This window comes from Camellia sinensis, chromosome 1 (assembly GCF_055761805.1).
Source record: "Camellia sinensis isolate YWXY chromosome 1, ASM5576180v1, whole genome shotgun sequence".
Taxonomy (NCBI): domain Eukaryota; kingdom Viridiplantae; phylum Streptophyta; class Magnoliopsida; order Ericales; family Theaceae; genus Camellia; species Camellia sinensis.
In genome coordinates, this window is record NC_138961.1 from 151,142,846 (window position 1) to 151,170,794 (window position 27,949).

General features: G+C 36.8%; 1 protein-coding gene across 10 annotated transcripts; it reads left to right on the forward strand.

The window, feature by feature from the left end:
• On the forward strand, window positions 1-27,949 carry LOC114323224 (uncharacterized). 10 transcript variants are annotated; one of them, XR_014340086.1, is made up of 13 exons: window positions 142-333; window positions 483-1,111; window positions 1,315-1,601; window positions 1,694-1,815; window positions 1,969-2,011; window positions 2,097-2,188; window positions 7,804-7,852; window positions 15,360-15,430; window positions 15,555-15,674; window positions 22,408-22,532; window positions 24,898-24,943; window positions 26,332-26,466; window positions 27,420-27,949. XR_014340086.1 is itself a non-coding variant. In XM_082887275.1 (12 exons), exons 2-12 carry the CDS (start codon window positions 626-628, stop codon window positions 27,531-27,533), a joined length of 1,077 nt encoding a protein of 358 aa, XP_082743401.1. In that variant the 5' UTR covers window positions 133-333; window positions 483-625; the 3' UTR covers window positions 27,534-27,949. The 10 variants fall into 10 exon arrangements, 6 of the variants coding, with proteins under 6 accessions (XP_082743389.1, XP_082743408.1, XP_082743393.1 ...); XR_014340095.1 differs by having other exon boundaries at window positions 146-333; window positions 483-633; XR_014340088.1 differs by lacking the exon at window positions 483-1,111 and having other exon boundaries at window positions 1-333.

Here is a 27,949-nt window from a genome sequence, read left to right on the forward strand (position 1 = left end):
GAAACAAGGGCGAGGACTCTTTTGTATTTCCTAAACACCATCGCAACCATCTACCTACCCACAATCCAACGGTTGAGATCAAGCCTCTAGAGTCAACCCCTTTATGCATCCGACAACATCTTTCTCTCTTGTATCCAAACCAGTCGAAATTGAGCGTCTCTCTCTCTCTCTCTCTCTCCGGTGTTCCATTTTCATCCATAGAAGAGGCAACTCGCAACTCCCTTTCTCTTCAGGGCCGAGACTAGATCGCTTACCAGGGTTGTTCAAGATCGACAAGCCGTGCTTCAAGACCTTGTTGGAGTGTTAAAGCTTGAGCTTTCGAATGAGACAAAGGTACTCCCAAGCCCCTCCTCCTCCATTATCCACCTGATTCTCCAACTTGTTCACTTGTGCTTCTTCCGTTTTGCTCACTATTTTTACCAATCCCTTCAAAGATATATCATCTCTCTCTCTCTCTCTCTGATTTCCACTACCACCACTAGCGCCGATCACCCATCACCGATCGTGAAGTTCGATGGATATAGACATCACTCCATCGGTCTTCATTCTCCAGATCTAAATTTGCAGAAGAGTTAAAGATTTGAAGCCCTATGAATCTGCAGAAGAGTTGAAGACTTGTAGCCCCATGAATCTGTAGGTTATCATCATTTGAGAGTGACCATTCCATTGGTAGTTGGGATTGATAAACTAAAGAACTGCTAGGGATTGAATCAGATGGTTGTAATGAATTGGGTCCAGTTTGAATGGGTTTCTGGTTTTATGCAATTTTACCAAAATAGTTAGGTTTTATATACTGCATGGGTTTGGTGGTTTGTGGGGGCCGGAAATAGCACTGGTCAGCAGGTCAACCGAATGAACCGGCTGATCAGGTCCGCTTTTCAGAACATTGATGTCAGTGTCTATCATAACTTCTCAAAGTGCTTCACATCTATCCCACTCACCAGCCACTGTCCACAAAGTCATATGTATTTTTTCCATTGAACATATAAAGCAACCTGGCATGCCCAATAGGCATCCACTGCAGCTTGTTGTCATGTTTGCCATTAGTTCGAAATTTGGAATCCACACTTAAACGCTGGCACGACAGTATGCATGGCTTGCATTTGATATGGTAATAAATACACGTCTTGCCTCTCCCTCTGTCGCGAAATACCATTCCTTTCATTCATTGTTGGAATAGAATTTACTTGCACCAATGGGATTCTGTGTAGAGTTTGTTTTTGATTATTTGCAATCTTATATAACGTTTGATGGCTTGAAGATTTAATTTTTAAAATTGTACTTGTTGATGCACTTATTGGTTGTGTACCTTAGGCATACTGCATCCCAAGATGTACGAGCACAGCTTTCTGTTAGCCAGGGTGATTCACATCCTACACGTTATGGTGAAGAAACCACCACTAAACAGGTGACATTTAGTGACACTATTAGCAGCACTGAAATGGATGAGCTTGATGCTGAGGGACAACAAAATGAGAGAGACCCTTCTAACTGGGGTTCCAAAAACTCTCCTTTTTCAACCTCGCTTGATGATCCCACCTCCTCATATTCTCCTTATTTAGCACCAGTTCTTGAAGGACCTTCTTCATCTTTCTCTGAAGGTGATAATATTTAGTTCTTTTTCAGCTTATTGTTGATTGGTTTGAAGCAGTGGGTATTGGTTGTCACACACTAAATTAACCGCAATATCCAGCTGGAGATGACGATCCACTACCTGCTATAGAGGGCCTTCAAATTTCAGGTGATGCTTGTCCTGGACATGATCTCCAAGCATGTGGATTCTCTATTAACGGAACAACCAGTTGTAATTTTGAGGTGCTTCTAATTTTCTTCTTTATTATTACTAATGATCTTACTTTTGGTTATTAATCTTACTTAGATGTGCCTCAAATTGCATACTACTATGCAATTTCTGTTAGAGTTTCAGTATAACTCAATGCTAATTTTCACTGTCTTCTGCACCTGCAGTGGGTTCGCCATCTGGAAGATGGATCCTTTAACTATATAGAGGGTATTCTTCCTCAGTTTCATATCTTGTTTAAGTGGTTTCATTATTTGTGTTTTTAAATATTTAGATATGAAGTTTTTGTTGACAGGGGCAAAGCAACCTAACTACCTTGTTACTGCTGATGATGTTGATACATATCTTGCTATTGAAGTCCAGCCTCTGGATAACAGGAAACGCAAGGTATTCTCTGCTTTATTAAAGAAGTGGAATAGCCAATCCTTGGTAATGTATGGTAATAGGTACTAAGTATACGCTAGCATGCGGCATCTTATGTATGTGCACGTGTTCTGTGATGTGTGTTTTTTTTTCTTTCTGTTTTTTGCTTTTGGGGTTCCCAAAAGTTTAAGGTGTGCTCAAACACCAAATGCTGAATTGGCTATAGAATTAATATATATATTTTTTTCACCATGCATAGCTTGGAGTCTTTGGTAATGCTGGTTGATGCCTAATAAATGTATTTCTTTCTTCGTGTTCCCTTTTATCAGTCTTGTCAAACGGTGTGGCAGAAACAGAGTTGATCTATTTTCATCTACTAGTACCATATGCAACCAATGGTGATGTGCATATTTAATGTTAAAATACCTTAATCATGACCTCCCATTCTGTTAGCACTTCCTACCCTTCAGTTTCTTCACTATTTCATGCCCATGAATTGCCCCTGCTTTTCTTTCTGAAAAAGGTCAATAAAGGCAGATGTAACTTAAGCTATCATCTTGACGATGTGAAAATTTGTGACATGCAGCATTGCAACAGTCCAGATTTGCTTTTGCTTTTTATTTTTTTCATGACTTTACATAAAATTCACTCACTCCTCACTGCCGACTCGCTTTCACTGAATCGATATTGAGCCGTCATTTGTGTAAATGCTTGGAAGAAGCGAATTAGTGAATGGAAAATTGATCTTATTATCTTACTTTCAAAGTTAAGGCTTCCCTCCTGTGGGTGGGCAAGGATCTGGTTTTACGCAGATTCATGTGACTTTAGGGAGTGACAGTTCAGAATGCTTCGTGTTCCTTTACAAAATAATAATTGTGATTCACTTCTTAAGCATACTTGCAAGTCATCATTATCTGTTTTGCAAAATAAGGAAGTAATTTTCTTAGTGTGGCCGGCGGCGTTGGACCAGATTTTGACGATTGATAATCTTATCTGCCACCGCCATATCTTGGTGAATTGGTGTTGTATGTGCCGGGGCAGTGTGGAATCAGTTTCTCACCTTCTCATTTATTGCTCTGTAGCTTATCAGCTGTGGGGGTTGATTTTTGCAGTCTTTGGCTTGGAGTGGGTGCAACCTAGGGACGTTGTGGGTGTCCTTTGGAGTTGGAGGGGGGCTAGGGTGGGGAAGCATCATTGGAAGGCCTGGGACCTTGCGCCCTTGTGTTTGATGTGGTCTATTTGGTTGGAACGCAATAGGCAGATTTTTCAGGGTTGGATGAGCCGGTGTCTTGTTCGAAACAAAGCTTGCTGGGCGTTTTGTATAGTATAGTGTCGGGGCAAGTGGAGTTGCATTTATGCTCTTTTTTTGGATTTTTTGGATTCTCTTCATGGTGGTGCTTGGCTGTTTATAGCTTTTATTTGTATTTGTTTTGCATCGGCTTGATGCTCTTTTAAATAATATTGCTTTATAAATTAAAACAAATAAAATAAGGAAGCCGTTCTTGTTCAGTATTTTCTTTTGTTCATTCTAATAATCTTTATGTATTAGTGATGGGAAAAGTTGAATTAGGGAACTTTATTTTCGGTTTACAACTATCAAATACCACTTTTTACGTATATGTTTGCTTTATATTTTGCTCAATCTTTGTTTTATGAAGCAAAATCAGTGATAGTATTTGTGGATGGATTACAATTTATTTGCATATAAATGATAGTATTTTTATATATCAGATATCTCTGTGCATTACATGTGGAATGTGTGTTGAATGATTTGTTATGAAAGCAAGCATGGTTTATAACTAAAAAATTTGATACTGTCAAGCGCCATGTCTTCCACCTTTGCTAGCTGAAGTTTTGAGAAATACACTTTTTATTTTTATTTTTATTTTTTATAATCTATGTCAAGAAAGCTCCTGAAGTTGTCATTTGTTTTGTTCTGTCCATGGCTTTAAATAGCAGTGTCGGGAGGTCACAATGTAATGGTATCAGGAATTTTGAGTGATACAAATCGGGTAGTTCATATGTGATTTTTTATCCCTACGGTAAAATGGGGTGTATCTGAACTGGAAGGTTTAAAATTCGATATGAACTTGCCAATTTTTTGAACCATGGCCTTGTCCCAAGTAGCATACATACCGACATCCGACATGACACGAACAAGATACGGACACATTGACATGGTGATTTTCAAAGAATGCAGATACAACACATTTGAGACATGTTAAATTTAATGTTTTTACAAATCTGTTATATATCATAAATGTACATAATTTATTCAAAGATAATAAAAAAATATGTAATATAACACAAGTTAGATTAAAAACTTAAATTTCATAATTTAAACATCAAGATATCATTCACATGAGAATTACATTCTAATTAATGGAAAACAATTATAGAACATTGTAATACACGTGTATTAATCTCATAAATGTTTAAAAACATATTTACAGTGCATAAGTTATGTTTTGAAGAATGCAGAACATTATTATTATGAAAGGATTCATAACATGGGACATGTTTGGAGGGTTCAAGTAGTGTCCGTGAAGTGGCCGATATTATGAATTGGACTTTTAATTATGACACATTGAAGAAGTGCCAGACACACTTTTAGGAGTCTAAAAAGATTTTCTGTGTCAGACACGACACACTACCACAGAAGGGTCAATTCTTCTTAGGTCCTATCAATATTCTCTTTTTCATATTCCCTTTGTCCCAAAATATTAGTCCGTTATTCTATTTTTCATTGTTCCAAAATATTTGTCCGTTTTTAAAAATCAAGGACTAAAATAACATGATTTTTCCTATTTTGCTCTTCTTTTAAATTCATTAACAATACAAAAAGTACAATTTTGACAATTGATATTCTCAAAAAAATGTACTACCAAAGGGTAGTTTTGGAAAGTTAATATTTTTGAAGTGTAATAATTGTACTATCAAAAAAAGTAAGAATCCCCAAAAGGGACTAATATTTTGGGATGGAGGGATTATAACTTTTCACATGGATGAAACACATACATAATAATAGTTGTTTTGTCTCTAGATCTTGGGGAGCTGTGGTCTTTAAAACTTTACGCCTGTGTTGAAATGGTAAAATGAAAAAAGATGTCTACAACTTTCTCCAAATGGATTTTTATTGGAAATAGTTGCTAGATATTGACAGTATATGTATATATATATATATTCCTTCAGAAAGAAATATGGGATTTTCGGAAGGACAAGAAATTTGTGAGACGAATATGGGATTCTAGGTGATACCTATGGTCATGTCGCATTAGTGACATTTATATCTATTCCTTGTTGGTTTCTATTTGAAATTTGTTCAGATTTGTGCTTAGTGTTTAATCTTTATACAGTCGGTCCCAAACCCGGATAAAGGAGTGTGGTGCGCTAGGTAGCCTGACGACCAACATGTAAAAATCCCCGTCAGTTCCCTTATGAACATGAATCCTAATATGAATAGTTGTGGTTTAATTTGGATTAGAAGTACTACACTCCAACACAGAGCTGGAGTGGGTGGTTGGATGTCTTTGAAGGTTAATGCCTCGTATGGAATTATTGTGAGGAAGATTATTCATATGGTGCATAATAAGTTTTTTAAACACATTCACTTTGATGTAGGAGATAGGGACATAGTGAGATGCTAGCATAATAAATGCTTTTGAAATGTCCTGCTTGCTTGAGCTTGCCTTCTAGAAGGAAGCATTAGTTGTTAATTAATTTATCACTGATCTTTCAATGGTGTTGAATCAAACATGACCTTGAGGTTATCAGTATGTTTTGGGAGGTGGAGGCAATCTTCAAGCTTTTGGTCCTTTTATATTTGGTGCCACGTGAGAGAATAGGGAAAATTTGGTGAGACGGAAAGGGACTATCAAGTGGGTTACTACAAGTCAATGTTTTTAAAACCGAACCGGACTGGCTAGTTTGGGTAGTTGACCCATCAACCGGTCTGGATGCACCCTCAAATTCATTTTAATTTGAAATCCGACCTTTTTTTTTAAAATTTAATTTGTGATACACATGGTTGAACCGGCCAACTGGATGAATCGACCTTGGTTAAAGAGTACCGGCTAGACTTCACTGACACCAACATGCCTTTTTTAGGTGTTGAAAAACTCAGCCTGATGGGTTCAAGCATAGCAACTCAAGCATGAGCGTGTTGCTCCCTTACACTAAACCATCACCATTTCTTGTTAACATATAGTAGATATATATTATTTATTGCATTCAAAGCATTTTCTCTCAATCACCATTATAATTAACATTTTTACAAACAATATTTATAAAAATATTTTAAATGAATGTATATTAATACATTTTATTTATGTAATTATAATTTTTAATATATTTATTAGGTAATTATGTTGTTATGGGTCGATTTTGGTTGTCCTGGCGGTTGAACCAGTGACCCTTGACCCGGTCACTTTTTTGGTTTGACCAATGGTCCGGGTTTCAGAACATTGCTGCAACTTGCAAGTCCTTAATGCTATTGGTGGGCTCTCTATCGTCTTGGTTCCCTTAGAAAGAAACATGTGTTGTGCGGTCTCCTTCCAACCTGCTCAAGTGTGATTCTTATTCTTTGAAATTGAAGGCTTGCACGTGCTTCCTAATTGGTATTGTATGTGGATGGAGATAGGGGAGCTTTGGGACAACTTGTCATTAACTGTTGGGTGGCTAAAGAATTGTGGCATCCTTTTTTGTTTTTGTTTTTGTTTTTGTTGGGATTGTTTGGGTCTTTCATAGAGTAGTGGCTGATCTACTTTGTATCTGGGAGGGGACTGAGATCCCTAGAAGGAAGAAAAGGGATGGAAAGGTACCACTTTCTGTTTTATGGAACTTGCAGGGAGGGAAAATGGTTCGAATAATGTCCTTTGATGGGTTGGATTAGCTGTTTTGTGGGTTGATGTAAGAGCTTGCTTTTGAATGCTCTCTTTGTTGGGTTACAAGATTATTTCCTCCATAGGTACCTTTTTATTAAATCATCTTATAAGAAAAGAAAACAAATTGTATTTTATAATTTACACGTGTCCATTTATATTTATTCTTATTCCTTCATAAAAGAAAGGAGACAGATGGCTGGAAATTGATATGCCTGTTCTTCCTCTTTCCTGTTGTTTTTACTAGTTATTAGTTATTATTTATCTGTTTATTGTGTTTCCACTCTAGCTTAAGCTCCTTGATCTTACATACAACAGATTTTATGTTTGAGTTCTTTTGTCAATGACCTTATAGTCCACTAGCCTGAGTTTGGATGTTGGCGCATTGCATTTCTAATAAATCATCACTACACAACTCCCTTTTTGGGCATTAATGACACCAGTTGAGGTGGGTCATGGCCAGCATATAGTTTAAAAGGTCAGGTAGTGCTAGGGGATTTTTTTTTTAGCACAAAAGATTTGGAGAAAAAAATGATTACAAGCTGAGCTGTGTAATAATGTTGTGATCTGAATAGTTATATGAGACTATATTTTCTTTCAGAAACTGCTGGTAGACATTTTTATGCTGACCAAAGATTTACTTCTTGCATACTTATATTAATGGTTGGAACTTCCTTTGATATGTATGCTAATAATGCTGCATGGTTGTATGCTGGATGTCAACTTGTTTCTTTTTTGTTTTTCCCCCGTAATCTCCAGGGTGAACTTGTGAAGGTCTTCGCCAATGAACATAGAAAGATCAGTTGTGGTAAGCTAATTAGTTGAGAAATGTACGGTTTTAATTGATGTTCTTTGTAATTTATCTTGTGAAGCTGCTTGTACCTTGGAAATGATTCACCCATTCATCGACTATAATTGTAATATTTCTGTTGTCAGTGAGAGAATTCATACACCTAAAAAAACCCGTTCTCATTAATGGGTGAATTCCTGCTTATGTGCATCTGACCTTGTGAGATCATTTTTTTTTGTGTGTTGACTTTTTATTCTAGGACTGGAGTTTTTTTTTTTCTTTTTTGTATGTGTTGTGTGTGTGTTTTGAACATTGTTCAGTTCAGATTGCTGTTTGTCAATATGCCTTGACACATGTGAGACAAGATTGTAGGTGATGGGGGCTGTTTACTAGCTTGATTAAAATATTGGACTCATTTCCTAACAGCTTAAGCCTTTTGGGCAACTGGTGGTTCAACAGTGTTGTAATATCAGGCTAGCAAGGTTTTGTATGTTTGGATACTGTTTGTATGAGTTGGATGTGGAAGTCAATATGTCTGTTAAAAGATTGTGGATCTGAAGATGTGTTGAGATTTTACAGTTTTGATGAATGCTCCCAACTCAGAATGTTGATCGGTGCAGATAAACAGTATGAGTTATTTATTCCAATTAGTTTTGAGAACATTTCTTACTTTTACATTATCCTAGCTAACTTTTAATGGCCAGTTGATATAAGTCCAAGTGTTCAATTTTTTTAGAGAATCCTAGGATAGGGGGAGTTGCTTAATGGAGAAGTAAATACTTTTTGTCTCAAGTAGTTTGCTTAGTAGATCAGAGAGGAACTTAGCTAAGTTACTACGGGGCTTTTGGCATTTGCAACTACTTTTTCTAGTGAAAAAACTTATTTGTTCCTTTGTTAAGTAGTATCACAAAGGAGATTGTAGCCATGGGCACTGGTTGAGACTGTTGTACTGTTTTTTGTACCATGCACTAAGACTATGAGCAATGATGCATGTGACTTGGACCTTTGGGCGTAGAATTACGGCCCTTGGGCCTCTATCTTGATTTCTAATTGTGAAAACTTTTGCTTGATTCTTATCAACCTTACCTGTCCTTAAAAGAAGAGTCTGTAGGTTGCTGCCTTCTGTGCATTTCGGATTCACTCATCGAAGTACACATCTGGTCTAGACTTCTAGGCTTCATTGCTGGAACTATTTTTGTCACGACTTTATGAATATCCATGGATGGCTTTATTTGTTGACTTGGTCTAGTAGTGACTGGTGACAATATTGTGTTGTAGGATTGACATTGCATGACCTAAGTGCAAAAAACACTTCAAACTGATTCCACCTCTGTTCATATTATGAGGAAAATCACCTATTGAAGCAATCTGGTTCCTTTGAAAAATTGCGGCAGCCTATCAAGAACCTTAGCAAATTCCCTAAACTTTTGTTTACCACCTCATCCCATCACTTTGTGGATGATGACCAGAAAAAGTTAGAACTAATAAAAATCACATTGTTGGAGTCACGGCTACATGTGATCTTGTGCAATTTTAGTCAAAATGCATTATCGGGGCAAACACAACGTTTTGAGGAAGGTGGGTTGGGCCCTGACCAAGTTGGGCCCAAATTTGAATGAGAGGGTGGATCGTAGGAGCAATATGGTAGCCTAAGCCCCAGTGATTTGAGGAGGTTTGGCAATGGGAGTGGTGGGTTGGGCCTTACCAGATCAGGCCCATATCCAAAGGGGAGGATCAATGCTAGCCCAACGATAGAGATCGAGGAACAGATTAATCCGTCTATTGCTTGGATTTTCGGATCGTTGCGAGATGGAGCTGGGTCAAGTCGCCAAATTGATAATGGAGGTGGTTGAAGACAGGCGAAGTGGTGGTGCGAGCTTCGCTGGAGGAGCCCAGTCTGCTGACGGTGAGCCTAGACCTTAGGCAGTTGGTGTCCAAGGAATTTGTGGTGCGCAATTTGGGAAAATTGCAGATGGAGGATCCGAGGCACACTTCGCCAATTCGGCCAATGGGAGAGGAGATTCGTGGGGAAGAGTTGGTTAAATAAGGGGAGTAGAGGTCGTTTGATGCAACGTCGGCAGAGAGATGGGCAAATTCAGGTGATCATTTGGCCTTGGTGCTTCGACCCGTGGTGATAGAAGATGGCGGCTCTAGAGCTGGGTGCAGATTTCGATGTGGATCAACCGCCTTCTTTCGAAGAGGTATTCGACTGGGTGCTAAATCGTATATCTGAGGTTAGTAAATTTCTGGGAGTATCCTTTGAGGGTTATGAGGATGAGGCTCTGAAGTTATTTTCAGCTATTGAAGCATCATGGACAGGGGGAGGTGTGGGTGGTCAGAAAGTGCAGTTTGCTGGTTAGAAGGACAAAGGGGTTTGGGAGTTGCGGAGATTAGAGTGCTCAATAAATTATGATCAAAATAAGAGAGGAGGGGACCGACGGTTAAGAAAGAAGCGGGGTGGTCCACTTTTGTTGCCATGTGTCTGAAAATTTAGACTTGGAATGTGCGGGGGGCTAAATGATCGAGGTAAACGAACGGTGGCTAAGTCTTTATTGAAGAGTGCTAGGGCGGATGTGGTGTCTCTAGGAGACGAAAATGGAGGTTGTTGGCTCGGAGTTTGTGTGGGAATTATGGTGTGGGAGGCATGTGGAATGGGCGTTCCAACCAGCTATATGGGTGGCTGGGGGTGTTCTCATGTGTTGGGATAGTAGGGTGGTGATGAAGGAGGTGGAAGAAGTAGGGGGTTTTTCTCTATCCTGTTTGTTTCGATGCCTTGAGGAAGATTTTCGGTGGGTGTTCACTGGGGTCTATGGTCCAGTTCGGGAGTTGGAAAGGGCAGTCTTTTGGAAGGAGCTATAGCATGTTGCATTTAGATAGGGAATGCCTTGGTGTGTTGGGGGTGATTTTAATGCTGTGAGGAGCTCGATGGAAAGAACTGGTGGGAGCAAGGTTTTAAAAAGCGGCCGCAACCGTTACGTAACGGTTGTGGTCGTTACCGCCACCCGTTACGGCCGTTTTTGCGGTGTGATTGAGATTCACAGGTGTATCGGCTGTAGCGGCTGCTATAGCGGTTGTAACGGTGCCGTAACGGCCTGTTACGCACCGTTACGTAATGGTTCTGAATTGTTTTTTTCGAAGAAAAAAAGTTGAAAATGGGAAAGAGAGATAGAGAGAGAAGATGGAAGATGAAGAGGGAAGATGGAGGAATAAGAGATAGAGAGAGAGAAGAAGGAAGATGAAGAACATGTTATTGATTTGCTGAAGCTGAAAGACTTATACTATTATATTCAGCTGCTATCACTCAACCATTTTACTTGTGTGTGTCTATAATAATAATAATAATAATAAGTGTGGTCATTATTTATTTGGCTTGATTAATATATATATATATATTTAGGCTTTTATTTATTCTTACTTTTGTCATTGTTTATCTTATATATAATAGTTACTAATTGATTTTTTGTATAATATAAAGTCATTAATTATTAAAATAAGATGTAAAAAACTCAGTTTGTAATGATTTAAAAATATAAAATATATTGAATCAAACTAGAAAATTTATGAAGATTAATCAATATTTATTTTAAAACTCAATAAATATGATCATGGAAAAAAAATGTGCGTATCGGTAAGTTTTTTTCAAATTGTGCGAAAAATAAAAAAATTCACGGTTCCAGTTACCGCAACCGTTACGTTACGGCCTTTACACCCCGCAACCGCTCCACCGCCACCGTTACGGCGACCGCAACCGCTTTTCAGAACCTTGGGTGGGAGTTAGGTGGGGACGTCTATGCGGGATTTTGCTTAGTAAAAAATAAAAAAATTAACATAGACTAATCATTCATAGTACTAAGACAATTTGTTTAAAAATAAAAAGTAATCAAGATTCAAGACAAAATATAAAATAATTCTCAAAGTCATGAAAGTGCATATCACATAACATTTAAATTTTCAAAGATAAAATAAATCACATTCAATAAAATAAAAATAAAAATAAAAATAAAAATAAAAACAAAAACAAAAACATAAAAACTAAACATCCAAAACATAAATATCCAACAAATACTAATATTTTGTAAATAATTAATTATTTGTAAATTTTTTTGTGAATATTTGTAAATAATTAATTAATTAATTATTTGTGAATAATTAATTATTTATAAAAAAAATTTTAGTGTATTTTTTTTAGTTAATTAATCAGAATCGGAATCTATTTTTTTCTCCTAACAAATAAAGGAAAAAAAAAGACTAGTAGTACATTGTATTAATTAATTATTTGTGAATAATTATTTATTTGTAATTTTTTTTTTCAGTGTATTTTTTTTAGTTAATTAATTAGAATCAGAATCAGAATCAAAATCTATTTTTTTAGTCTATTTTTTTTTTAGTTCATTATTTTGTATTTGTATTTTTTATTTTTTGTTTCTAACGGACTCAAAGGCATAATTGAAAAAAAAAAAGAAAAAGGGGGGCAAAACAGAGCAGTCGAACAACCAAAAGAAGAAGAAGAAGGGGAGAGAGAGAGAGTCAGTCGAAGTTGAAGCGAAAAAAAAAAGAAAAAAAAGAAATGAAGAAGTCGAATTCGAAGTAGAAGAAGAAGACCAGAAGAAGAAGATGGCGAAGAAGAAGACGATGACGAAGCATACTTGCGAAGTCGAAGAAGAAGTTGAGCAGCCTAGTCGAAGTCGAAGTCCAAGGCGAGGCGAGAGAGGAAGAGACGACACAGATTAGGGTTCAAGCGCAGCCGTCAGATCAAATCTAGCTGTTAGAAAATCAAGCGCGCCTAGTCGTGCGACTTGCGCCTCTGCGGCCTGGTTCATGTCGCGTCTAAGTCGCGCGCCTAACTCAAGTGGCCTCGCCTGGGACCTGTCCAGGCGCAAACAGTGCGCTTCGCTTCGCCTTGCGCCTAGGCGCGCTTTTCACAACACTGTTTCTATTGTTTGGATGTTTGTTCTGGTTAATGGGACACTAGCGGGGTTCTTCCCTACTCGAAGAGGATTACGGCAGGGAGACCCTTTGTCCCCTTTATTGTTTATTCTGGTTATGGAGACGTTAAGTCGGTTGATTTCTAAGGCGATCCGGGGTTTTTTTATCGGGCTTTAAGGTGGGGGTTGGGTCTGCCTCCCTGGTGGTTTCTCACCTTTTCTACACTGATGATGCATTGATTTTTTGTGATGCTACTCAAGTTGGCAATTTGAGGTGTGTTTTGTTATGTTTTGAGGCGGTGTCGGGTTTGCAGGTTAATTTGGCAAAATTAGAATTGATCCCAGTAGGCGAGGTGGTTCGATGGCCTGTGTTGGCAGTCGTGTTAGGCTGTAAAGTGGCAAGGTTGCTAGTTTCTTATTTGGGACTTCCTTGAAGGAGACGAGTGTGGGATGGGGTGGTGGACAGAGTTCAGCGGAGGTTGGTAGGATGGAAGCGGCAATATTTGTCGAAAGGGGGGGCGGATTACTTTGATCAAGAGTGTTCTCTCAAGTATTCCGATGTACTTTATGTCTGTGCATGTGATGCCTATGGGGGTGGCGAAGAGGTTGGAGAGGCTGTAATGGGATTTTTTGTAGAGTAGGGGTGGGAAGGGTTTTCATTATCATTTGGTGGCTTGGTAGATGGTATGTACTTTGAATGAGAGGAGGGGTTTGGGTGTGTGGAAATTAGTGGTGTTTAATCAGGCTCTATTGGGACAGTGGTTGTGGCATTTCGTGGGGGAACGAGAGCGACTATGGAGGAGGGTTGTGGTGGCGAAGTATGTGGAGGAGAGGGGGTGGTGCTCAAAGCCGGTGGCTCAACCTCATGGTCGTGGGTTGTGGAAGGGGATTTGGTTGGGAAGGGAGGTTTTTTGGGAGAGGGTTCGGTTTAAAGTGAGGGTAGGCGATAGGGTTCGTTTTTTGCAGGATCGGTGGTGTGGTGGGTTGTCTTTGGCAGCCATGTTCCCTTTGATTCATGCTATTGCCACTGATGGGGAGGAGTTGGTTGCTTCGGTTAGGGTGAAGCAAGGGCAATTAGTTGTTTGGAACGTTTGTCTTCGACGTGATGTACAGGATTGGGAGATAGACCAATTGGTGGATTTTCTGGGCTTTTTGTATGGGTTGTAGAATGGGGGGGTTGGGGTGGATTCTTTGGTATGGGATGTTTGGAGTTCTAAAGGAGTTTTCTCCGTGTCTTCATTTTATAGGGTGCTTGCAGGGGTGCTGGTGGCGTGTTTCTTTGGAAGTGTATTTGGGCGATGGGATCTCCTTCCAAGAGCTTTTTTCGTCTGGGCTGCTGCTTTGGGTCGCATTCTTACTATTGATTACTTGATTCGGCGGCGGCATGTGTTGGTCAATTGGTGTTGTTTGTGTTGTGGAGATGCAGAAATGGTGGATCATTTACTTGTGCAGTGTCCGGTGGTCTCTCGGCTTTGGTGTATGGTTGTTGCTCTTTTTGGTTTGGTTTGGTTTGGTTTGGTTTGGGTGCAGCCGAGTTCAGTGTTGGATGTGTTGCTTAGTTGGGGTGGGGCAAGGGTGGGTAAGAGGTGGCGGAAGGCTTGGTTACTTGCTTCCCATTGCTTGTTGTGGTTGGTTTGGTTGGAGTGCGACCGACGTGTTTTTTAGAACACGTCTCATTTGTATCTTTGGTTAGAAAGTAGGCTTCTTATGGTGTTGCATAGTTGGATGACGGGTTCGGTTGATCCCGATGTGTTGAATTTTGTACATTTTGTGGAGGATTTGCTTAGATAGTGAGCTTTGCGGCCGTTATGGATTGCCATTTTCCTTGTATTCTTTGCTTTGCGGCCGTTATTAATCCCCCCCCCCCCCCCCCCCCAAAAAAAAAAAAAAAAAAAAAGAATGTGGGATATATATGGTTGTAGTGCCTGCTTCCTCTGGGTAGCTGGCATGTGTGATGCCTTTTGATAGGAACTTCTGTTTTAAATTCCAGCTTTGTATTTCGTATTGTCTAAGATTGTTGTTCCTGCTTCCTTTTACATTTCCTGATTCCAGCCCATATTTCTTAAATCTATAGACTACAGAATGAAGATAATAAGTGGAGATGATTCCAAACCTTAAACTTGTATATGGAGTAGATGTCAGAATTACAGAGCTCCATGACATTGTTTCTGTATGTAAGCTATATTGCTTGATAAGTTGAGCCTATATTGGACTTATAGTTACCAGTGCAACATTGATTCGGGGATTGGATGAATTTGGTTGTTGGACATAGCGTACAAATAGTAAGCAGAATAATTAGAAGTTCCATTTCATTCCTAATTTGATGATTTTTATCCCTGTTGGGTACAGTCAGTCAAACAATCATATATGCTTCTTTTCTCCATTTTTTTTTTCTAGGAGGAAAGGGGTTGCCTTGTGCTTGGGTTGTAATATTTTGATGGGGCCATCCCATTGAGTATCACCCTTTGACATCAAAATATAACGAAGAACTCCTTGCTATTCTTTTTGTACTTGATCATTTTCTTTGTACGTGGACAACCCCACATATTCCGAATACTTTACTATTAAAATATGTTTCTCATTTTCCCTTGTTGCCACAGATCCTGACATGCTTAGCTGCATAGAGAAGACACTTTATAATGGGCACGCTTCCTACAGGGTATCCTTGTCGGTATGACTAATTCCATAATTAGTTTTGTGTCCTTCCTATTTATTTGTTAATTTCCTACCATAATCCACGTTTTCCAACTTCACTTGCTTGATATAATGATTTAGTTTTTATGTTAATTGTACAGACTGGATATCTTGATATATGGGAACCAGCTACCCTGGCAATCAAGAGGGAAGGTTACAGTATCAAAGGTAGTGGACCTAGTGGTGTTGTAGTCACCGAGAAGTTTTCGCCAACCACAAGTGTATGATTCCTTCTTTGCTTTATCTTTTATTTGTTTAATGCTTTTTTATTAAGTCCAGCATGTCTTTAGTGGTTAAGGTATTGATATTTTCTAATAATTTTATGTTGTAGTAGTAGGAAAAATCTATTAGCATCTTCCAATTGATATATCTTCCAATTGATGAGTCATTTTTTCAGAACTTGTGAGAAACTTTTTAAGCTTAGTTGATGCATGACATAACATAACTGAAATTGATGAATTATTCCTGTAGAATTCTAGGTGAGATTCCTGGTTTGATTATTCTCCTTATGCTCTCTTGCACCATGAACAAGGAAAAAAAAATTGAAATCGATTCTCTTGTTCTTGTTCACCACCCCTATTCTGTTAATAGAACTCTAGCTTATCAAGCCGTAATAAACCTGCTCTTTTCCCTTACCTCAGAAGCCTCGCTCCAAGTCTTCAACTCGGAAACGTTCGTGCAATCAGTTTGGGGTTGTATCAAAACACATTAGGGAGAACAGTGGCTGAACAAAAGTACTGCGTTGGACCTTTTTTTCTCTCTCTCTTTGGTCTAAAAGGGGGAAGCCCTGAAACTATTATCTGACAGTCCGAGAGAGTGCAAACCCTCTCAAAGTTGTCCCCAGAAGCAGTTTGACAAAATCTAATATGAAGGATATGGAAGCCAAGAGGGAGGCTGAAACTTTCTTTAGATAGTTGGTCTGTGCATGAGTTACCCGCTCTCCTTTTGTGGCTCACTCTACAATCCCATTTTCATGGGAGGACTTAATTTGGAGAAGCAGATTGAACTGCGGGGTTCATTTGATAAGCACGGTTGATCAGGCTTTATGCAACCTGTTAATCTATTTCCAATAGTGCACATACGTGGCTGCCCTCCCAAGTAAGGTGTAGGCCTATATGGCCCAAAATTCAGCTTTTATGTTTATCAATGTTAGCAGTGAAGTCTATGAGCCATTCACCTGTATAATCCTAAGAAGAATGAACATAGACACGTGACATGACACATCAATTTTTTAACATATGAAAGATCCACCTTCATGCATGTTAGACGCCCTTAATATAGAGATTTTGGTTCTCCTTCTCCACCTTCATGCATGTTAGATTGTGTTACAGGGTCAATTTTTGTTTCAAATTCCCAACCTATAATGGCACTAAGTTGGACACTTAGTCTCAGCCAATTATGAATACACACACACACAATGTTATAACAAGTAAGAGAATAGGCAACAAGTGATTACAGGAAAAACTCCCAACCTTTATTAATTGCACCAACAATGCAAAGGATGCCTCTGGAAACTTTTACCAACACTTAGTTAATTTTCGAGTTCCATGGCTATGCCTAAATAGGCTTACAATCAATTACAAACTTTACAACCAGCATTACAAGGAAAGCATGTCAAGTGGCATGGCAGTTGACACCCCCAACTGCCTAGGGACTTAGGATCATTTCTGGGACATAACTGCTGCTAACTCCCTGCCTTGATTCCAGATGTCTAGACTTGCCTTGTTTTTGTTCAACATGGGTAACTGCTGCCAGACAAGCATAACTGCTTTGAACTGCCCATGTTGTTTGCCTTCTCAATCATCCACGAATTTGGTTGTCTTGGCCCCCAGACCAAGTTTTGCCTATTGAATGCTTTGAACCCCCAAGTATGCTGCAGCCCACATTCGGGTCATGTTAATGCCTTGCATTTGTGCCACTGCTGCCCATACTTTGGCCAAGGGTCCTGTGTTGCTGTCTCAGTACTTTGTCAATGTTTCACCTTGCTATTTTGGCATGCCACCATCATGCCGTGGTCTTGGTTGGACATTGGTGCAAGGTGCTGCCAATGCCAACCATGCAGCCTTCAAGTAGAAGGTGCTAACAGACTGCCTCTACTCTCATTGAGCCTATTTGTGGTGGCCTAGCCTATGAAGCACGGACACGGATACGAACACGGATGCGGGACACGACATTTTTAAAAAAATAGGGACACGGGCACGGCTGGGAAAACGGCAAATTTTTTTTATATAAATATTTTTATTTTAATACAAGTTAATTATTTTATTTAATTATTATATTTTTAAATAAATATGATTCTATTAATTTATTTTATTTTATTTTATCTACTATTTTTTTTGATTAATATATATAAGATATAAGATATGCCTTTTTATTAATATTAAATAAATACATATATATATTATATATATTATACCTAATATATTTTTTTATTAATATTAAATAAATACACACACATATATATATATATATAATACCAAATAAATGCATTAATATTAAACCTAATAAATATGTATATATATATTATATGAATTAGATCAGATCTGAGCAGAGAGACGCGAGAGCGATTGACGCGATCGATGCGAGAATGAGAGAGAGAGAGAGTGAGAGGGAAGGCGAGAGACAGGGACAAGAGAGAGAGAGACTTACGGATGGAGGTCGACAGGCGAGGCAAGTCGAGGTCGAGGTCGAGGTCGAGGTCATGGATGGAGGTCGACTGGATCGAAGACCAGGTTTGTATCTTGACCTTTACTCTTCTCCTTTACTTTTCTCTTTTGCTCTTTGCTCTTTATGTCCAGATTTGGTGGACACGCGTGTCCAGATTTGGTGGACACGCGTGTCCCTGCCGTGTCTCCGCCGTGTCCCTGCAAAAAAAATAATTAAATTAAAGGGACACGCCATCCGACGTGTCCTGTACATGTCCCCGGCGTGTCCCGGTGTCAGATACTGCCACGGCATGAAATCTGGCGTGTCCATGCTTCATAGGGCCTAGCGCCATCTTAGCAACTACCATTCGTTCTAGAATGCCCCCTCTACTAGCCTAATCAGCCTCCATCGCCCACTCCTTTTTTTCTTCTATTCAAGTGCCGACAATCATTTAGACTTTGATGTTGCTAGTTTGTAATGCATTTGATATTGAATGAATGAAATTAGGAAATGCATGGATTATAATAAAGTAGAGCCACGTTGAGATTCCCTATGAAATAAGGCATGGAGGGGTGTACCCTGAAGAATAAATAATTGTTTCAATGGAACCTATGCTATGTACACATTTACATTTGTAGGTTATATGTATATAACTCAATATGTTCTATTGCTCTTCTACCTTTCATTGGCCCCGTTTGGTAGAGCTGTGGAAAAGTGATTATAGATTATAGTTTAATAGATTATAGTTTATAACTGTGAACATAAGCTGTTAATGTATTTGGTACAGCTGTGGGATTATGAATTTAAGTAGCAGAGTAGTGTTTGGTTGATAAGTTGTAAAATAGCTTTTTTTGTATAATTGACCATTTTGCCCTTACATGCCCTTATATGATATAAAAATGATAATTGTCATTTTTTTTCAATTTTAATTTAAAAAAATTATTTCATTAATAAAAGTTAATATAATTAGTATTAATTAGTATCAATTAATACTAAAATTATTAATTAGTATCAATTAATGGCTTAATTAGTCTGAATTAATAGTAAAATTATTTAGTATCAATTAATATTAATAATTAATTTTTAATAGTGTCAAATAATATTAATAATCAACAATTGTTATTAACTAGTATCAATTAATAATTAATTCATTACAAAAATATGCAATATTAAATTTTTTTAATTGTGATTTTGTTTTTATTAAATTTTTTTCATTACAATTAATAATATAACAATTGTTATTTTTTTAATTTATTATTCTTTTTCATTACAATTAAATTGTAAAATAAATTGTGTAATTTATTTAATGGATATAAATTGCACAATTTATTTCAATATTAATTGAAATATTTTTTTATTGATATTTCATTTTTTCATTTTTAGTAATTCATTTTTTCATTTGACAAATCCTTTCATTTTTTTTTTTTCAATTTTTATCATTTTTTTTAGTGATATTTCATTTTTTCAAAAAAAAATTCATTACAAAACCCTAGCTTTATGCCGCTGACCCCCCGTCGTCTCCTCCATCCGTACGTTGCTGGCCCCCCTTCTCCTCCGTTTCAGACCGGCGACTAGTTGGTGCTGTAAAACCCTAGCTTTGCAAAACCATTATATCCTTCTCCTCTTCATCCCGATCGCGAAGCTCTCGTTTGCAAAACCCTAGCCGCCGGTCTGAAGCAGCATTCATGTGACGGCGTTGATGCGAGAGCCATCGATGCAGGTGCGGGAGGCGGCGGAGAGAGAGCGAACAGTGTTGATTTCTAGTTTCAGATCACGATGGAAAGAGAGGGAGAGGGGAGAGAGAGAGAAGGAGAGCTCTTGTCGGAAATCGTGTGTGTGTGTGTGCGCGCGCGCGTGCGTGTGTGAGAGAGAGAGAGAGAGAGAGCTCTTGCCGGGAATCGGCCTCGCCGAAAATCGCCCTTGCCGGAAATCGCCTGTGTCTTTCTCTCACAAGTGAACAGTGCTTAGACAAAGGCTTATATAGTGGGTTTTTTTGGTAATAGTTGAAATATCTGAGCGGCATTTAAGTCATTACACGCCTCAAGGATTGGCTGTGCACATAATCAGGTTGGAAAAGTACCTCCTAGGCAACTTATCAGATTGTGGGTGAAATGGCTTAAGTTAAACTATAATTCATCTCTCATAATTTTTACCAAACACTCCAATATGACTTATTTTAAGCTATAAGTTGATTTAAGCTGCAAATAAGTTTTACCGAACACCCACATTAACCTTCACCAAATAAAATGGAGGAATATCATATTCACAATGATTGGCTGGTTGGATTTTCTATTAATTGATAAATTATGAGCATCCAACACTTGGATTCTAATGATTGCAAATACTGAATTTTGGGTGAGAGTACTGTGAGGTTCATGAGGTAACCTAATATAATGAGTACTAACAAGTTTCTTTTATTCAAATGATGCCAATCATCTAGACTTTAATGGTGCTCTAAGAAGCAAGAACACATACACTAGTATGGACAACGGGCATGACAATTTTCAAAAGAATTTAGATATGGACATAAAGGGATACGACAAAAAAATAAAAATAAAATTATATATATATATATTCATTTATAAATTTTTATCCACAAACATCCTAATATAATAAAAAATCGAAATCAAATCCAACATGAAAAAGCAATTCAATCTATCATTTGAACAACTTTAACATCTAAAATATTTTTTCATCAATCATACATCATTACATCACAAATCTCAAAATTTAAGTTCAATTATGAATAGATCATTCATAAAAAATACATATATCCTAAATAATTTTTTTAAAGAATTAATAATATGGTGTTAAATTTACCAAAAGTTTTCATAAAAAAATCCACAAAACCAACGCAAGTGGAAATAGAACAGATAGTAGAACACTAGAAAGATGAGAGGAATAAATGATTTTTTCAAGGTTATATGATCTTTGCTTGTGTCAAATGAATTCAAGTGCACAAATTTGAGACATTGAAGATCGAACATATTAGGTATTTTGTGTGTGTTTTCTTTTTAATTTTTCCCTGTTTGTTTCCAAAAGTTATACTTTGACCATCAAATCTTTCAAAAATTATAATAAAACCCCAAATGTATTCTATTCCATATTGGACACGATACATGTGTTTCCTTGATGTGTAACCCAACCAATGGTGGCTCCAAAAGTATTGTTTAGGTAGTCATTAAAAAATTTGATTAAAATTTATGCAAAAAGCATCATACTTGTCAATATGTATCATCTACTTTTAATAAATTTCTTAATTTAAACTTTTTTAAATTACAAGCAAAGAAGAATTTTAATATTTTGATACTATCATTTCAACAGGAAAAGAGAAGAAGAAAGACAGTTCTACAATTGCTCTTGACAAGTCATACAACTCATACCTAATCATGATGGAGATTGAAATATATATAAATGTACATTTTAATTGTGTCTTTATTTTTTTTGGATTGGCACCGATTGTCCGGATCAAAGTCCGACTAATCCCCAATGGTGCACATGACCTCGGCAATGAGTTCCTGGAAGTGCATTGCGGTTAATTCAAGAGTTTTCCCTCTGTCCGATGGCCCCAAGGAATTGTTAGCACCTAAGAGGTTTCGATCCTTGAACCTTGTTTGCACACTCCTAAGACCAAAGGCCTTGCCATTAGGCTAACCCCTTGGGGTTTTAACTATGTCTTAATTCAACATAACTTACATTTACTGAGAGATTTGGAATATTTTTTTTTTAAAATTTAAAAATAGTTTTTTTAGTAGTCAAAAAATAAATTGTATGGACTACATGCATTTTAGTATGGCTTACACCACATCAACTTTAGATATATACCGTATACTTCATTTTATGGATGCTTTTTTTTGGGGTATTTAGAGTTTCTCAAGTGGGTGTTACATTTAGAATTAAAGATATTGTGAATGGATTGTAGGATGAGCGTGCCAAATTTGGAGTTGATGAGTTGGGTGTTTAAGTTTTGTGAGATGAGTATTCAAAAACTATAAATTTGGGTATTCAAATTATAAGGAGGGGATTAATTAACATGTGTATATATATATATTACTTATATATATGGGCAAATTTCACTTTAATTACTTGTGGTTTGACCCATGTGCAAATTTCACCACAACTTGAAGTGGCAAATTTCACTTCACTTCTTTGTGGTTTGGATTATAATGTGTTCACATTTTTTTTGTGCACAAGATCATGGTTTTATCAAATTTATACTCACAATATAGTGCCTTAAAAAAGTGTTTTAAGTTTTTTATTTTATTTTTTGATTTATTTCTCATTTATTTTTTTATTTTGTTTTTGTAGGTCACTATTCCTTTTGCACATCCTACAGAATTTTGTATAATTAGTTCTGGGGTTGAGCATATTTTACGGGCAGAAAACAGCTCAACAATGACGCATTCAGTTCAACAGAATTTTCTACAAAGCTGGTAAGTTTCCTAATGCTTAAAACATGATGCATTCAGCGAAGACTCCCATACCGTACTTGTGAAGAAAAAAAAAAAATTAGGGAAGACTCCCAATTAAATTATTGCATAAAAGGATACTGATGTGTGAGAGTTCCTTTTATCATACTTGTGAAATGGAAGTGAGTCACCTACTTCTTGTAGTTTTAGATAATTGCTTAGTTCTTACTTCATCCTTAAAAGATGTTCCGATTTTTTTTTTTTTTTTTGCCACTGCGAACATTTTTACCTTATAGCTTAGTTTGAATTGTGTAGACTTCTTGAGGAACAAAACCCCATTGAGTGTGCAGAAAATCAGAACTTCAAAGGGGAAACAAAGAAAAATGGAAAAATGTAAAGAAAATGAAAGGAGTTGATGTTGTTAGAATTAGTGGTGTAGTTCTGATTTTAGCCTCATAAAAGTTAGTTGGGTCTCTTGGGCTATAAACGGTTAGTTAGTATCTTGGAAATGGAGTTTTATCATATTTTGCCATTGTATGGTTGAGCTTAGAGCTCTTGTATCTCAGTTTAGAGATTTTCTCTCTCTAAGAAATTTCATTCCTAAATGGTTGCATCAGGAATGTTATCTCTACTTAATGTTGCTAGATTGGGCAATGATTTTGGGGTTGAGTGCATATTTTAAGAACCTTGTTAATGATAAACGTGCTTACTTCACGAATGCAGCAGAAATTATAAGAAATTTGGGAAGTTGGCCAAACAAAAATATATGTAATGTGAGAGAGATTTGCTGCACCTATTCATGTAAAAAATTGGTTTAATATCAATTGTGTTATAAGTGTGAGGACAAGCATCCATATTAATACTGCTACTGCAGCTTTGAAAACTTGCAAATCTCATAAACATAATTACAAAACGTACTTCTGGATCTTTGTGAATGCCTTGTGTTCCTGAAGTTGGGTGATCATAGTAGGAAAGTTTTTGGTTGAGTTATCGGTCAACACTAGGGGCTATTGTTGGTTTTATGGTCAAAGTTTGACTGCCAGTTTAATAAATTTACTTATCAAAAGAAAAAAAAAAATTGGACCACTAAGTTCAAATCTTAGGTGGTCACTTTGCACTATTCATGCGAAAGGGTAAAAGTTTGTACTTATGTTACCTGGAATGCAGATCATTCTAGTATGTTGAACGGGAACGGGAATGTGGTACAACACATGCTCTAAAATGTGGTATGATAGGGGTATTCGAGAATAATTTTCTTTTAACAATTAGGCATCCAATAAAATATATTTGTATTTTTACTGTTTTTTCAAATTAATCATGTAGAAACCTATGAAGCACAGATATTTCGAAAATGTTGCCATACTTGTATCGGGTACTGGTACCATTAGGGTTGCATGCGTACTGGGTACTCAAAATACGTATCGGGTACTTTTTATTCATTCTTTGACAGTTGGGTACTCCATGAGTACTTTATGGGTATGAGATTGGTACATTGAGAGTACACCAAGTTCATAAGTGGAAATATGTTTAATTTATTAGAGACTTGATTTACTTGAAATTGCAAATCTTTTATTTGATGTGCTAGAGATGAAAGATGTATTATTCAATGATGAAGTTCATAGAAGTGAAAACTGAAGTTTAAAGTTTTCAAATTTCTCTTAGTTTGCTTTTGGAATGAAACTTTATTTTGTAATTTCTCCTATTTAATGGCATTAAAATAGCTTATAGACTTTGCTTTGGTATTGGTATTGTTGAATTATGATTTCTCTTTTGGTTTTGTAATTTCGCCTTTTAGTTTTAATATTGAACTTTGATTTGTAGATTGAATCTCGAACTATAAATTACAAAAAATAAAAAATAAAAAATTTATTGATGTACCCCAGCTGTACCCGTAACTTATGTTTTTTAGGTCTTGCCGTATCGGCGCATCCGTATCGTACCCATACCAATATCCGTACCCACACCCGTGCTTCATAGGTAGAAACGCATTTCCATATGAGCATTATGATCTATGTTTTACATTTGATTATGTCAAAACTTTTACTCATCTTAGATTTTAGTTCACTATAATTGATTTTTTTTCTTTTTCTTTTTGAGGAAATATCTAGGAATTTTTTTTTTGGAATCGCTTCAGATCACCAAATTTACCATTTTGGAACGAAAGAGTACAACACCCTGTTAGCATCCTCAGTTATTGGGAGCCAGTTAGGGGAAATAGCCTTTTGTAGGGAAAGTCAAAACTGATTAAAATTGCACAAGTATCTTCTATATTATTTTTGATGGCTTTGTAATGATTTTATCCAATGAATTCCTTGAAGCCATCCTGTGTTTTATTTGATTTTGGTTGTGCATAATTGTGTAATATTTGAGCTTTTCCTCCATTTTGCAGTTCAAGAGATACAATTGTTCTCACCTTGAGATTTTTCATCAAAAGGGTATGACCTTTTACTCTCAAGTCATAATTTTCTCATTATGAATGATGTGAAACACTCTGTAAGTTCTTTTTTGAAAAAAAATTATTTCATTAAATCCTCATACAAATAATATGTTATCTTTTAAATTGCCTTTTGTCCACATGATCAAACATGGAAAACTTGAAACTTCTATTTAAATATTTTGACATGTAATGCTGATTTTTTGTGCGTGCATTAAACGTGTTCTATTATTGTTTCGACTCTAGAACAAGCAAATTTGTTCTATGATTTATTTAAATGTGTTGTATTAGAAACGTTCTGGAGTATTATCTTGCCACTGTCAAGATAAATATCTTGCTACAAATTCTCTCCTCCACCCTGTAAACTACCCTCTCACACCACCTAGTAAGTGTTGACATATGAATGCTATAGAAAATTTATAATTTATTAAGGCCCCTTGTGGTTGATTTCATGTAGGTTTAGGTTTATGAAAGCTTCTAGTTTAGGGTCCCAAAAGTTAAGAAGAAACAATCTAAGGCTTGTTAAAAAAAAAGAAAGGTGGGAGATTTGGCTTTGTTTACGAAAAGGTGGTCGTGGCTAATTTACAAAGAGCTAGCTATAGCTAGAAAGCTTGTAAATAAAGCCAAATCTCCTGCCTTTTTTAATTTTTAATTTATAATTTATATTAAGGCCCCTTGCGGTTGATTTCATGTAGATTTAGGTTTACGAAAGCTTCTAGTTTAGGGTTCCAAAAGTTAAGATGAAAGATTCGAAGGCTTGTTAAAAAAAATAAAGGTGAGAAATTTGACTTTTACGAAAAAGTGGACGTGGCTAATTTACAAACAATGGTGGCTAGCTATAGCTAGAAATCTTGGGACAATATATCCTTTTTCGGATATTTTAGTGCTAATTCAAATGTCAATAGATATATGAGGATGCATTATTTAGGAATCAATATACTAAGGTTTTGGAGCTGAAAGGACTGTCAAACAAAGCTTCAAAAAATGTCACTAATTCTTGAGATCCAGCTCTTTTAATTGAATTTGTACCATTACATATATTTTTATAGGCTTTTACTTCTGTCTGTACAAGGGCTAAGACTCCAAAGTAGGGAACTAGGAAACTTTGACCAACTATAATATTCGGGACCTAATAAATACTATAAAAATACAGAAATATAAGTTAACTCGTGTTTCAATCCATGGATAGAAACAAGGAATCCTTTATGAGTGGGTGGTCATGCCTTTTGGCTTGTCTAGTGTGCAGAATACCTTCATGTGACTGATGAACCAAGGTCTGACTCCATTTTTCAATAAGTTTGTGGCTGATGTACTTCGATGATATTCTAATCTATAGTCACTGTAGAATTGCATGTGCAACATTGTTAGGAGGTTCTTAAATTTTTACAGAAAGAGAAGCTATTTGGGGCGATCAAAAAGTGTGCATGACAAATAGGGTGATTTCCTTGGATATGTACTTTCCAAGGATCAGATTTCTATGTCAAGGCAATCAAACAGTGGCCTCAACCAGGGAACTTGTTTGAGGTGCACATCTTCCATAAGTTAGCAACTTTCTGTTAGTGGTTTTTATGTTGAAATATATATTTTTCATTGTTTATCTTTGTGTTTTCACACCGTCTACATTAGTTCTGATCCCTTCAACCTTACTACAAGGAGGTTGGTGTAATTATGCCAAAACCATGAGGCTTCTTGTGTTTTCTCCAAACCTCAGTAGTGTAATTTACCCTTTATTTATTCAGTGTTTTGTAGGGAAACAACTATGTTTTCTTATTCCTGGTTGCTTTAGGAGTTCTATTGATAAATAAGTTAAAACTTGGGGCTATTTGTTTTTGTGTTATTAAGAAAATTTATGAGATAGAGTTTACTTAATTTGTTCATAATATTCTAGTAATATTAGGATTCAATAGAATTGTAGAAGAGTTGGGTGATCTTGTTGTGCAGATTATGCTTCCTACACACTTCCTTTGCATCAATGTGATTCTTGGGATGTTTTCTGCAGTTTTGTATATGGTCATTTCCACTTCACTTAATGTAGCTTACTGTGCATTATCATTGCATGCTCTTGACTTACCATTTGTGGATGAAATAATTTGTTATTCCTCATCATACTTGGAAGATTTTTTTTTCCCTCAATCGTGTCACAATGCATAATTGGCTTTCATTTTTCAGTATTTATGCAGAATGCGGAATATTAAAATTACTCACTGTACCATTTTCTAACAGCCAGTTCTACCTGTTGCACTGGTTGAATTCATTTGTTTAGAATAGTGTTCCATTAGATTAACACTGGCCATCTTGTTGCATTGAATTAAGCAATGTGGTGTTGCATTTTGGCAACAAATTCGCATGTTGTGTTGTGGTTGAATTCATGTCTTTCATTGGATTGGCATTCACATCTTGTAACATAGAATTAACCGATGTGGGATTGCCAATTTGAAAGTTTTTTTTACAAAGGTGTCCCTTCACTCATCTTGCAGGCTGGTGAGAAAAGGAAAGGAAAGAAAAGGGGTTTGTTCTTTAAAGCGAAGGAACTATTATTTTTCCGGCTTAGCAATATAGGTATTTGTTGTAAAGGGTGGTGTAATTATTGATCAAGCCATCACCTGCGTTGTTGGAGATTTCTCTTGTATCTTGTGTATGATGTTTACACCTTACTACCGGCTCAAATCGGCCCGAGTTTGATCATGCTCCCAATGCTCCCCCTCTCTCTCTCTCTCTCTCTCTCTCTCTCTCTCTCTCGTGCCTGTGCACGTCTTGCAATGTTTCCATTCAGAAATGTGTATAAAGGAGAAAACCAAAGATTTATATAGCAGCGCCGTAGCAAACTGTATTTTGTGTTCTTTGGTTGAAAAGAAGGATTAGATTGGAGATGATGAGTGAGGGAGGACACCGTACCAGAATACTAGAGAAGTTGGGCGAGGCTTTGATTTTTCTTTGCCTTTTTGTTTCGATTTTTGTTCTCACATATATATATATATATATAGATTTGTTTTCCCTTCTTAGTGCA

Excerpts from the sequence above, each read along its gene's own strand:
- LOC114323224 (XM_082887255.1), top strand. The coding sequence starts at position 1,089 with ATGCATGGCTTGCATTTGATATG. Across the intron at positions 1,112-1,314 it reads CATGGCTTGCATTTGATATG|GCATACTGCATCCCAAGATG; the intron begins GTAATAAATACA and ends TGTGTACCTTAG. Across the intron at positions 15,675-22,407 it reads AGTTTTCGCCAACCACAAGT|GTCACTATTCCTTTTGCACA; the intron begins GTATGATTCCTT and ends TTGTTTTTGTAG.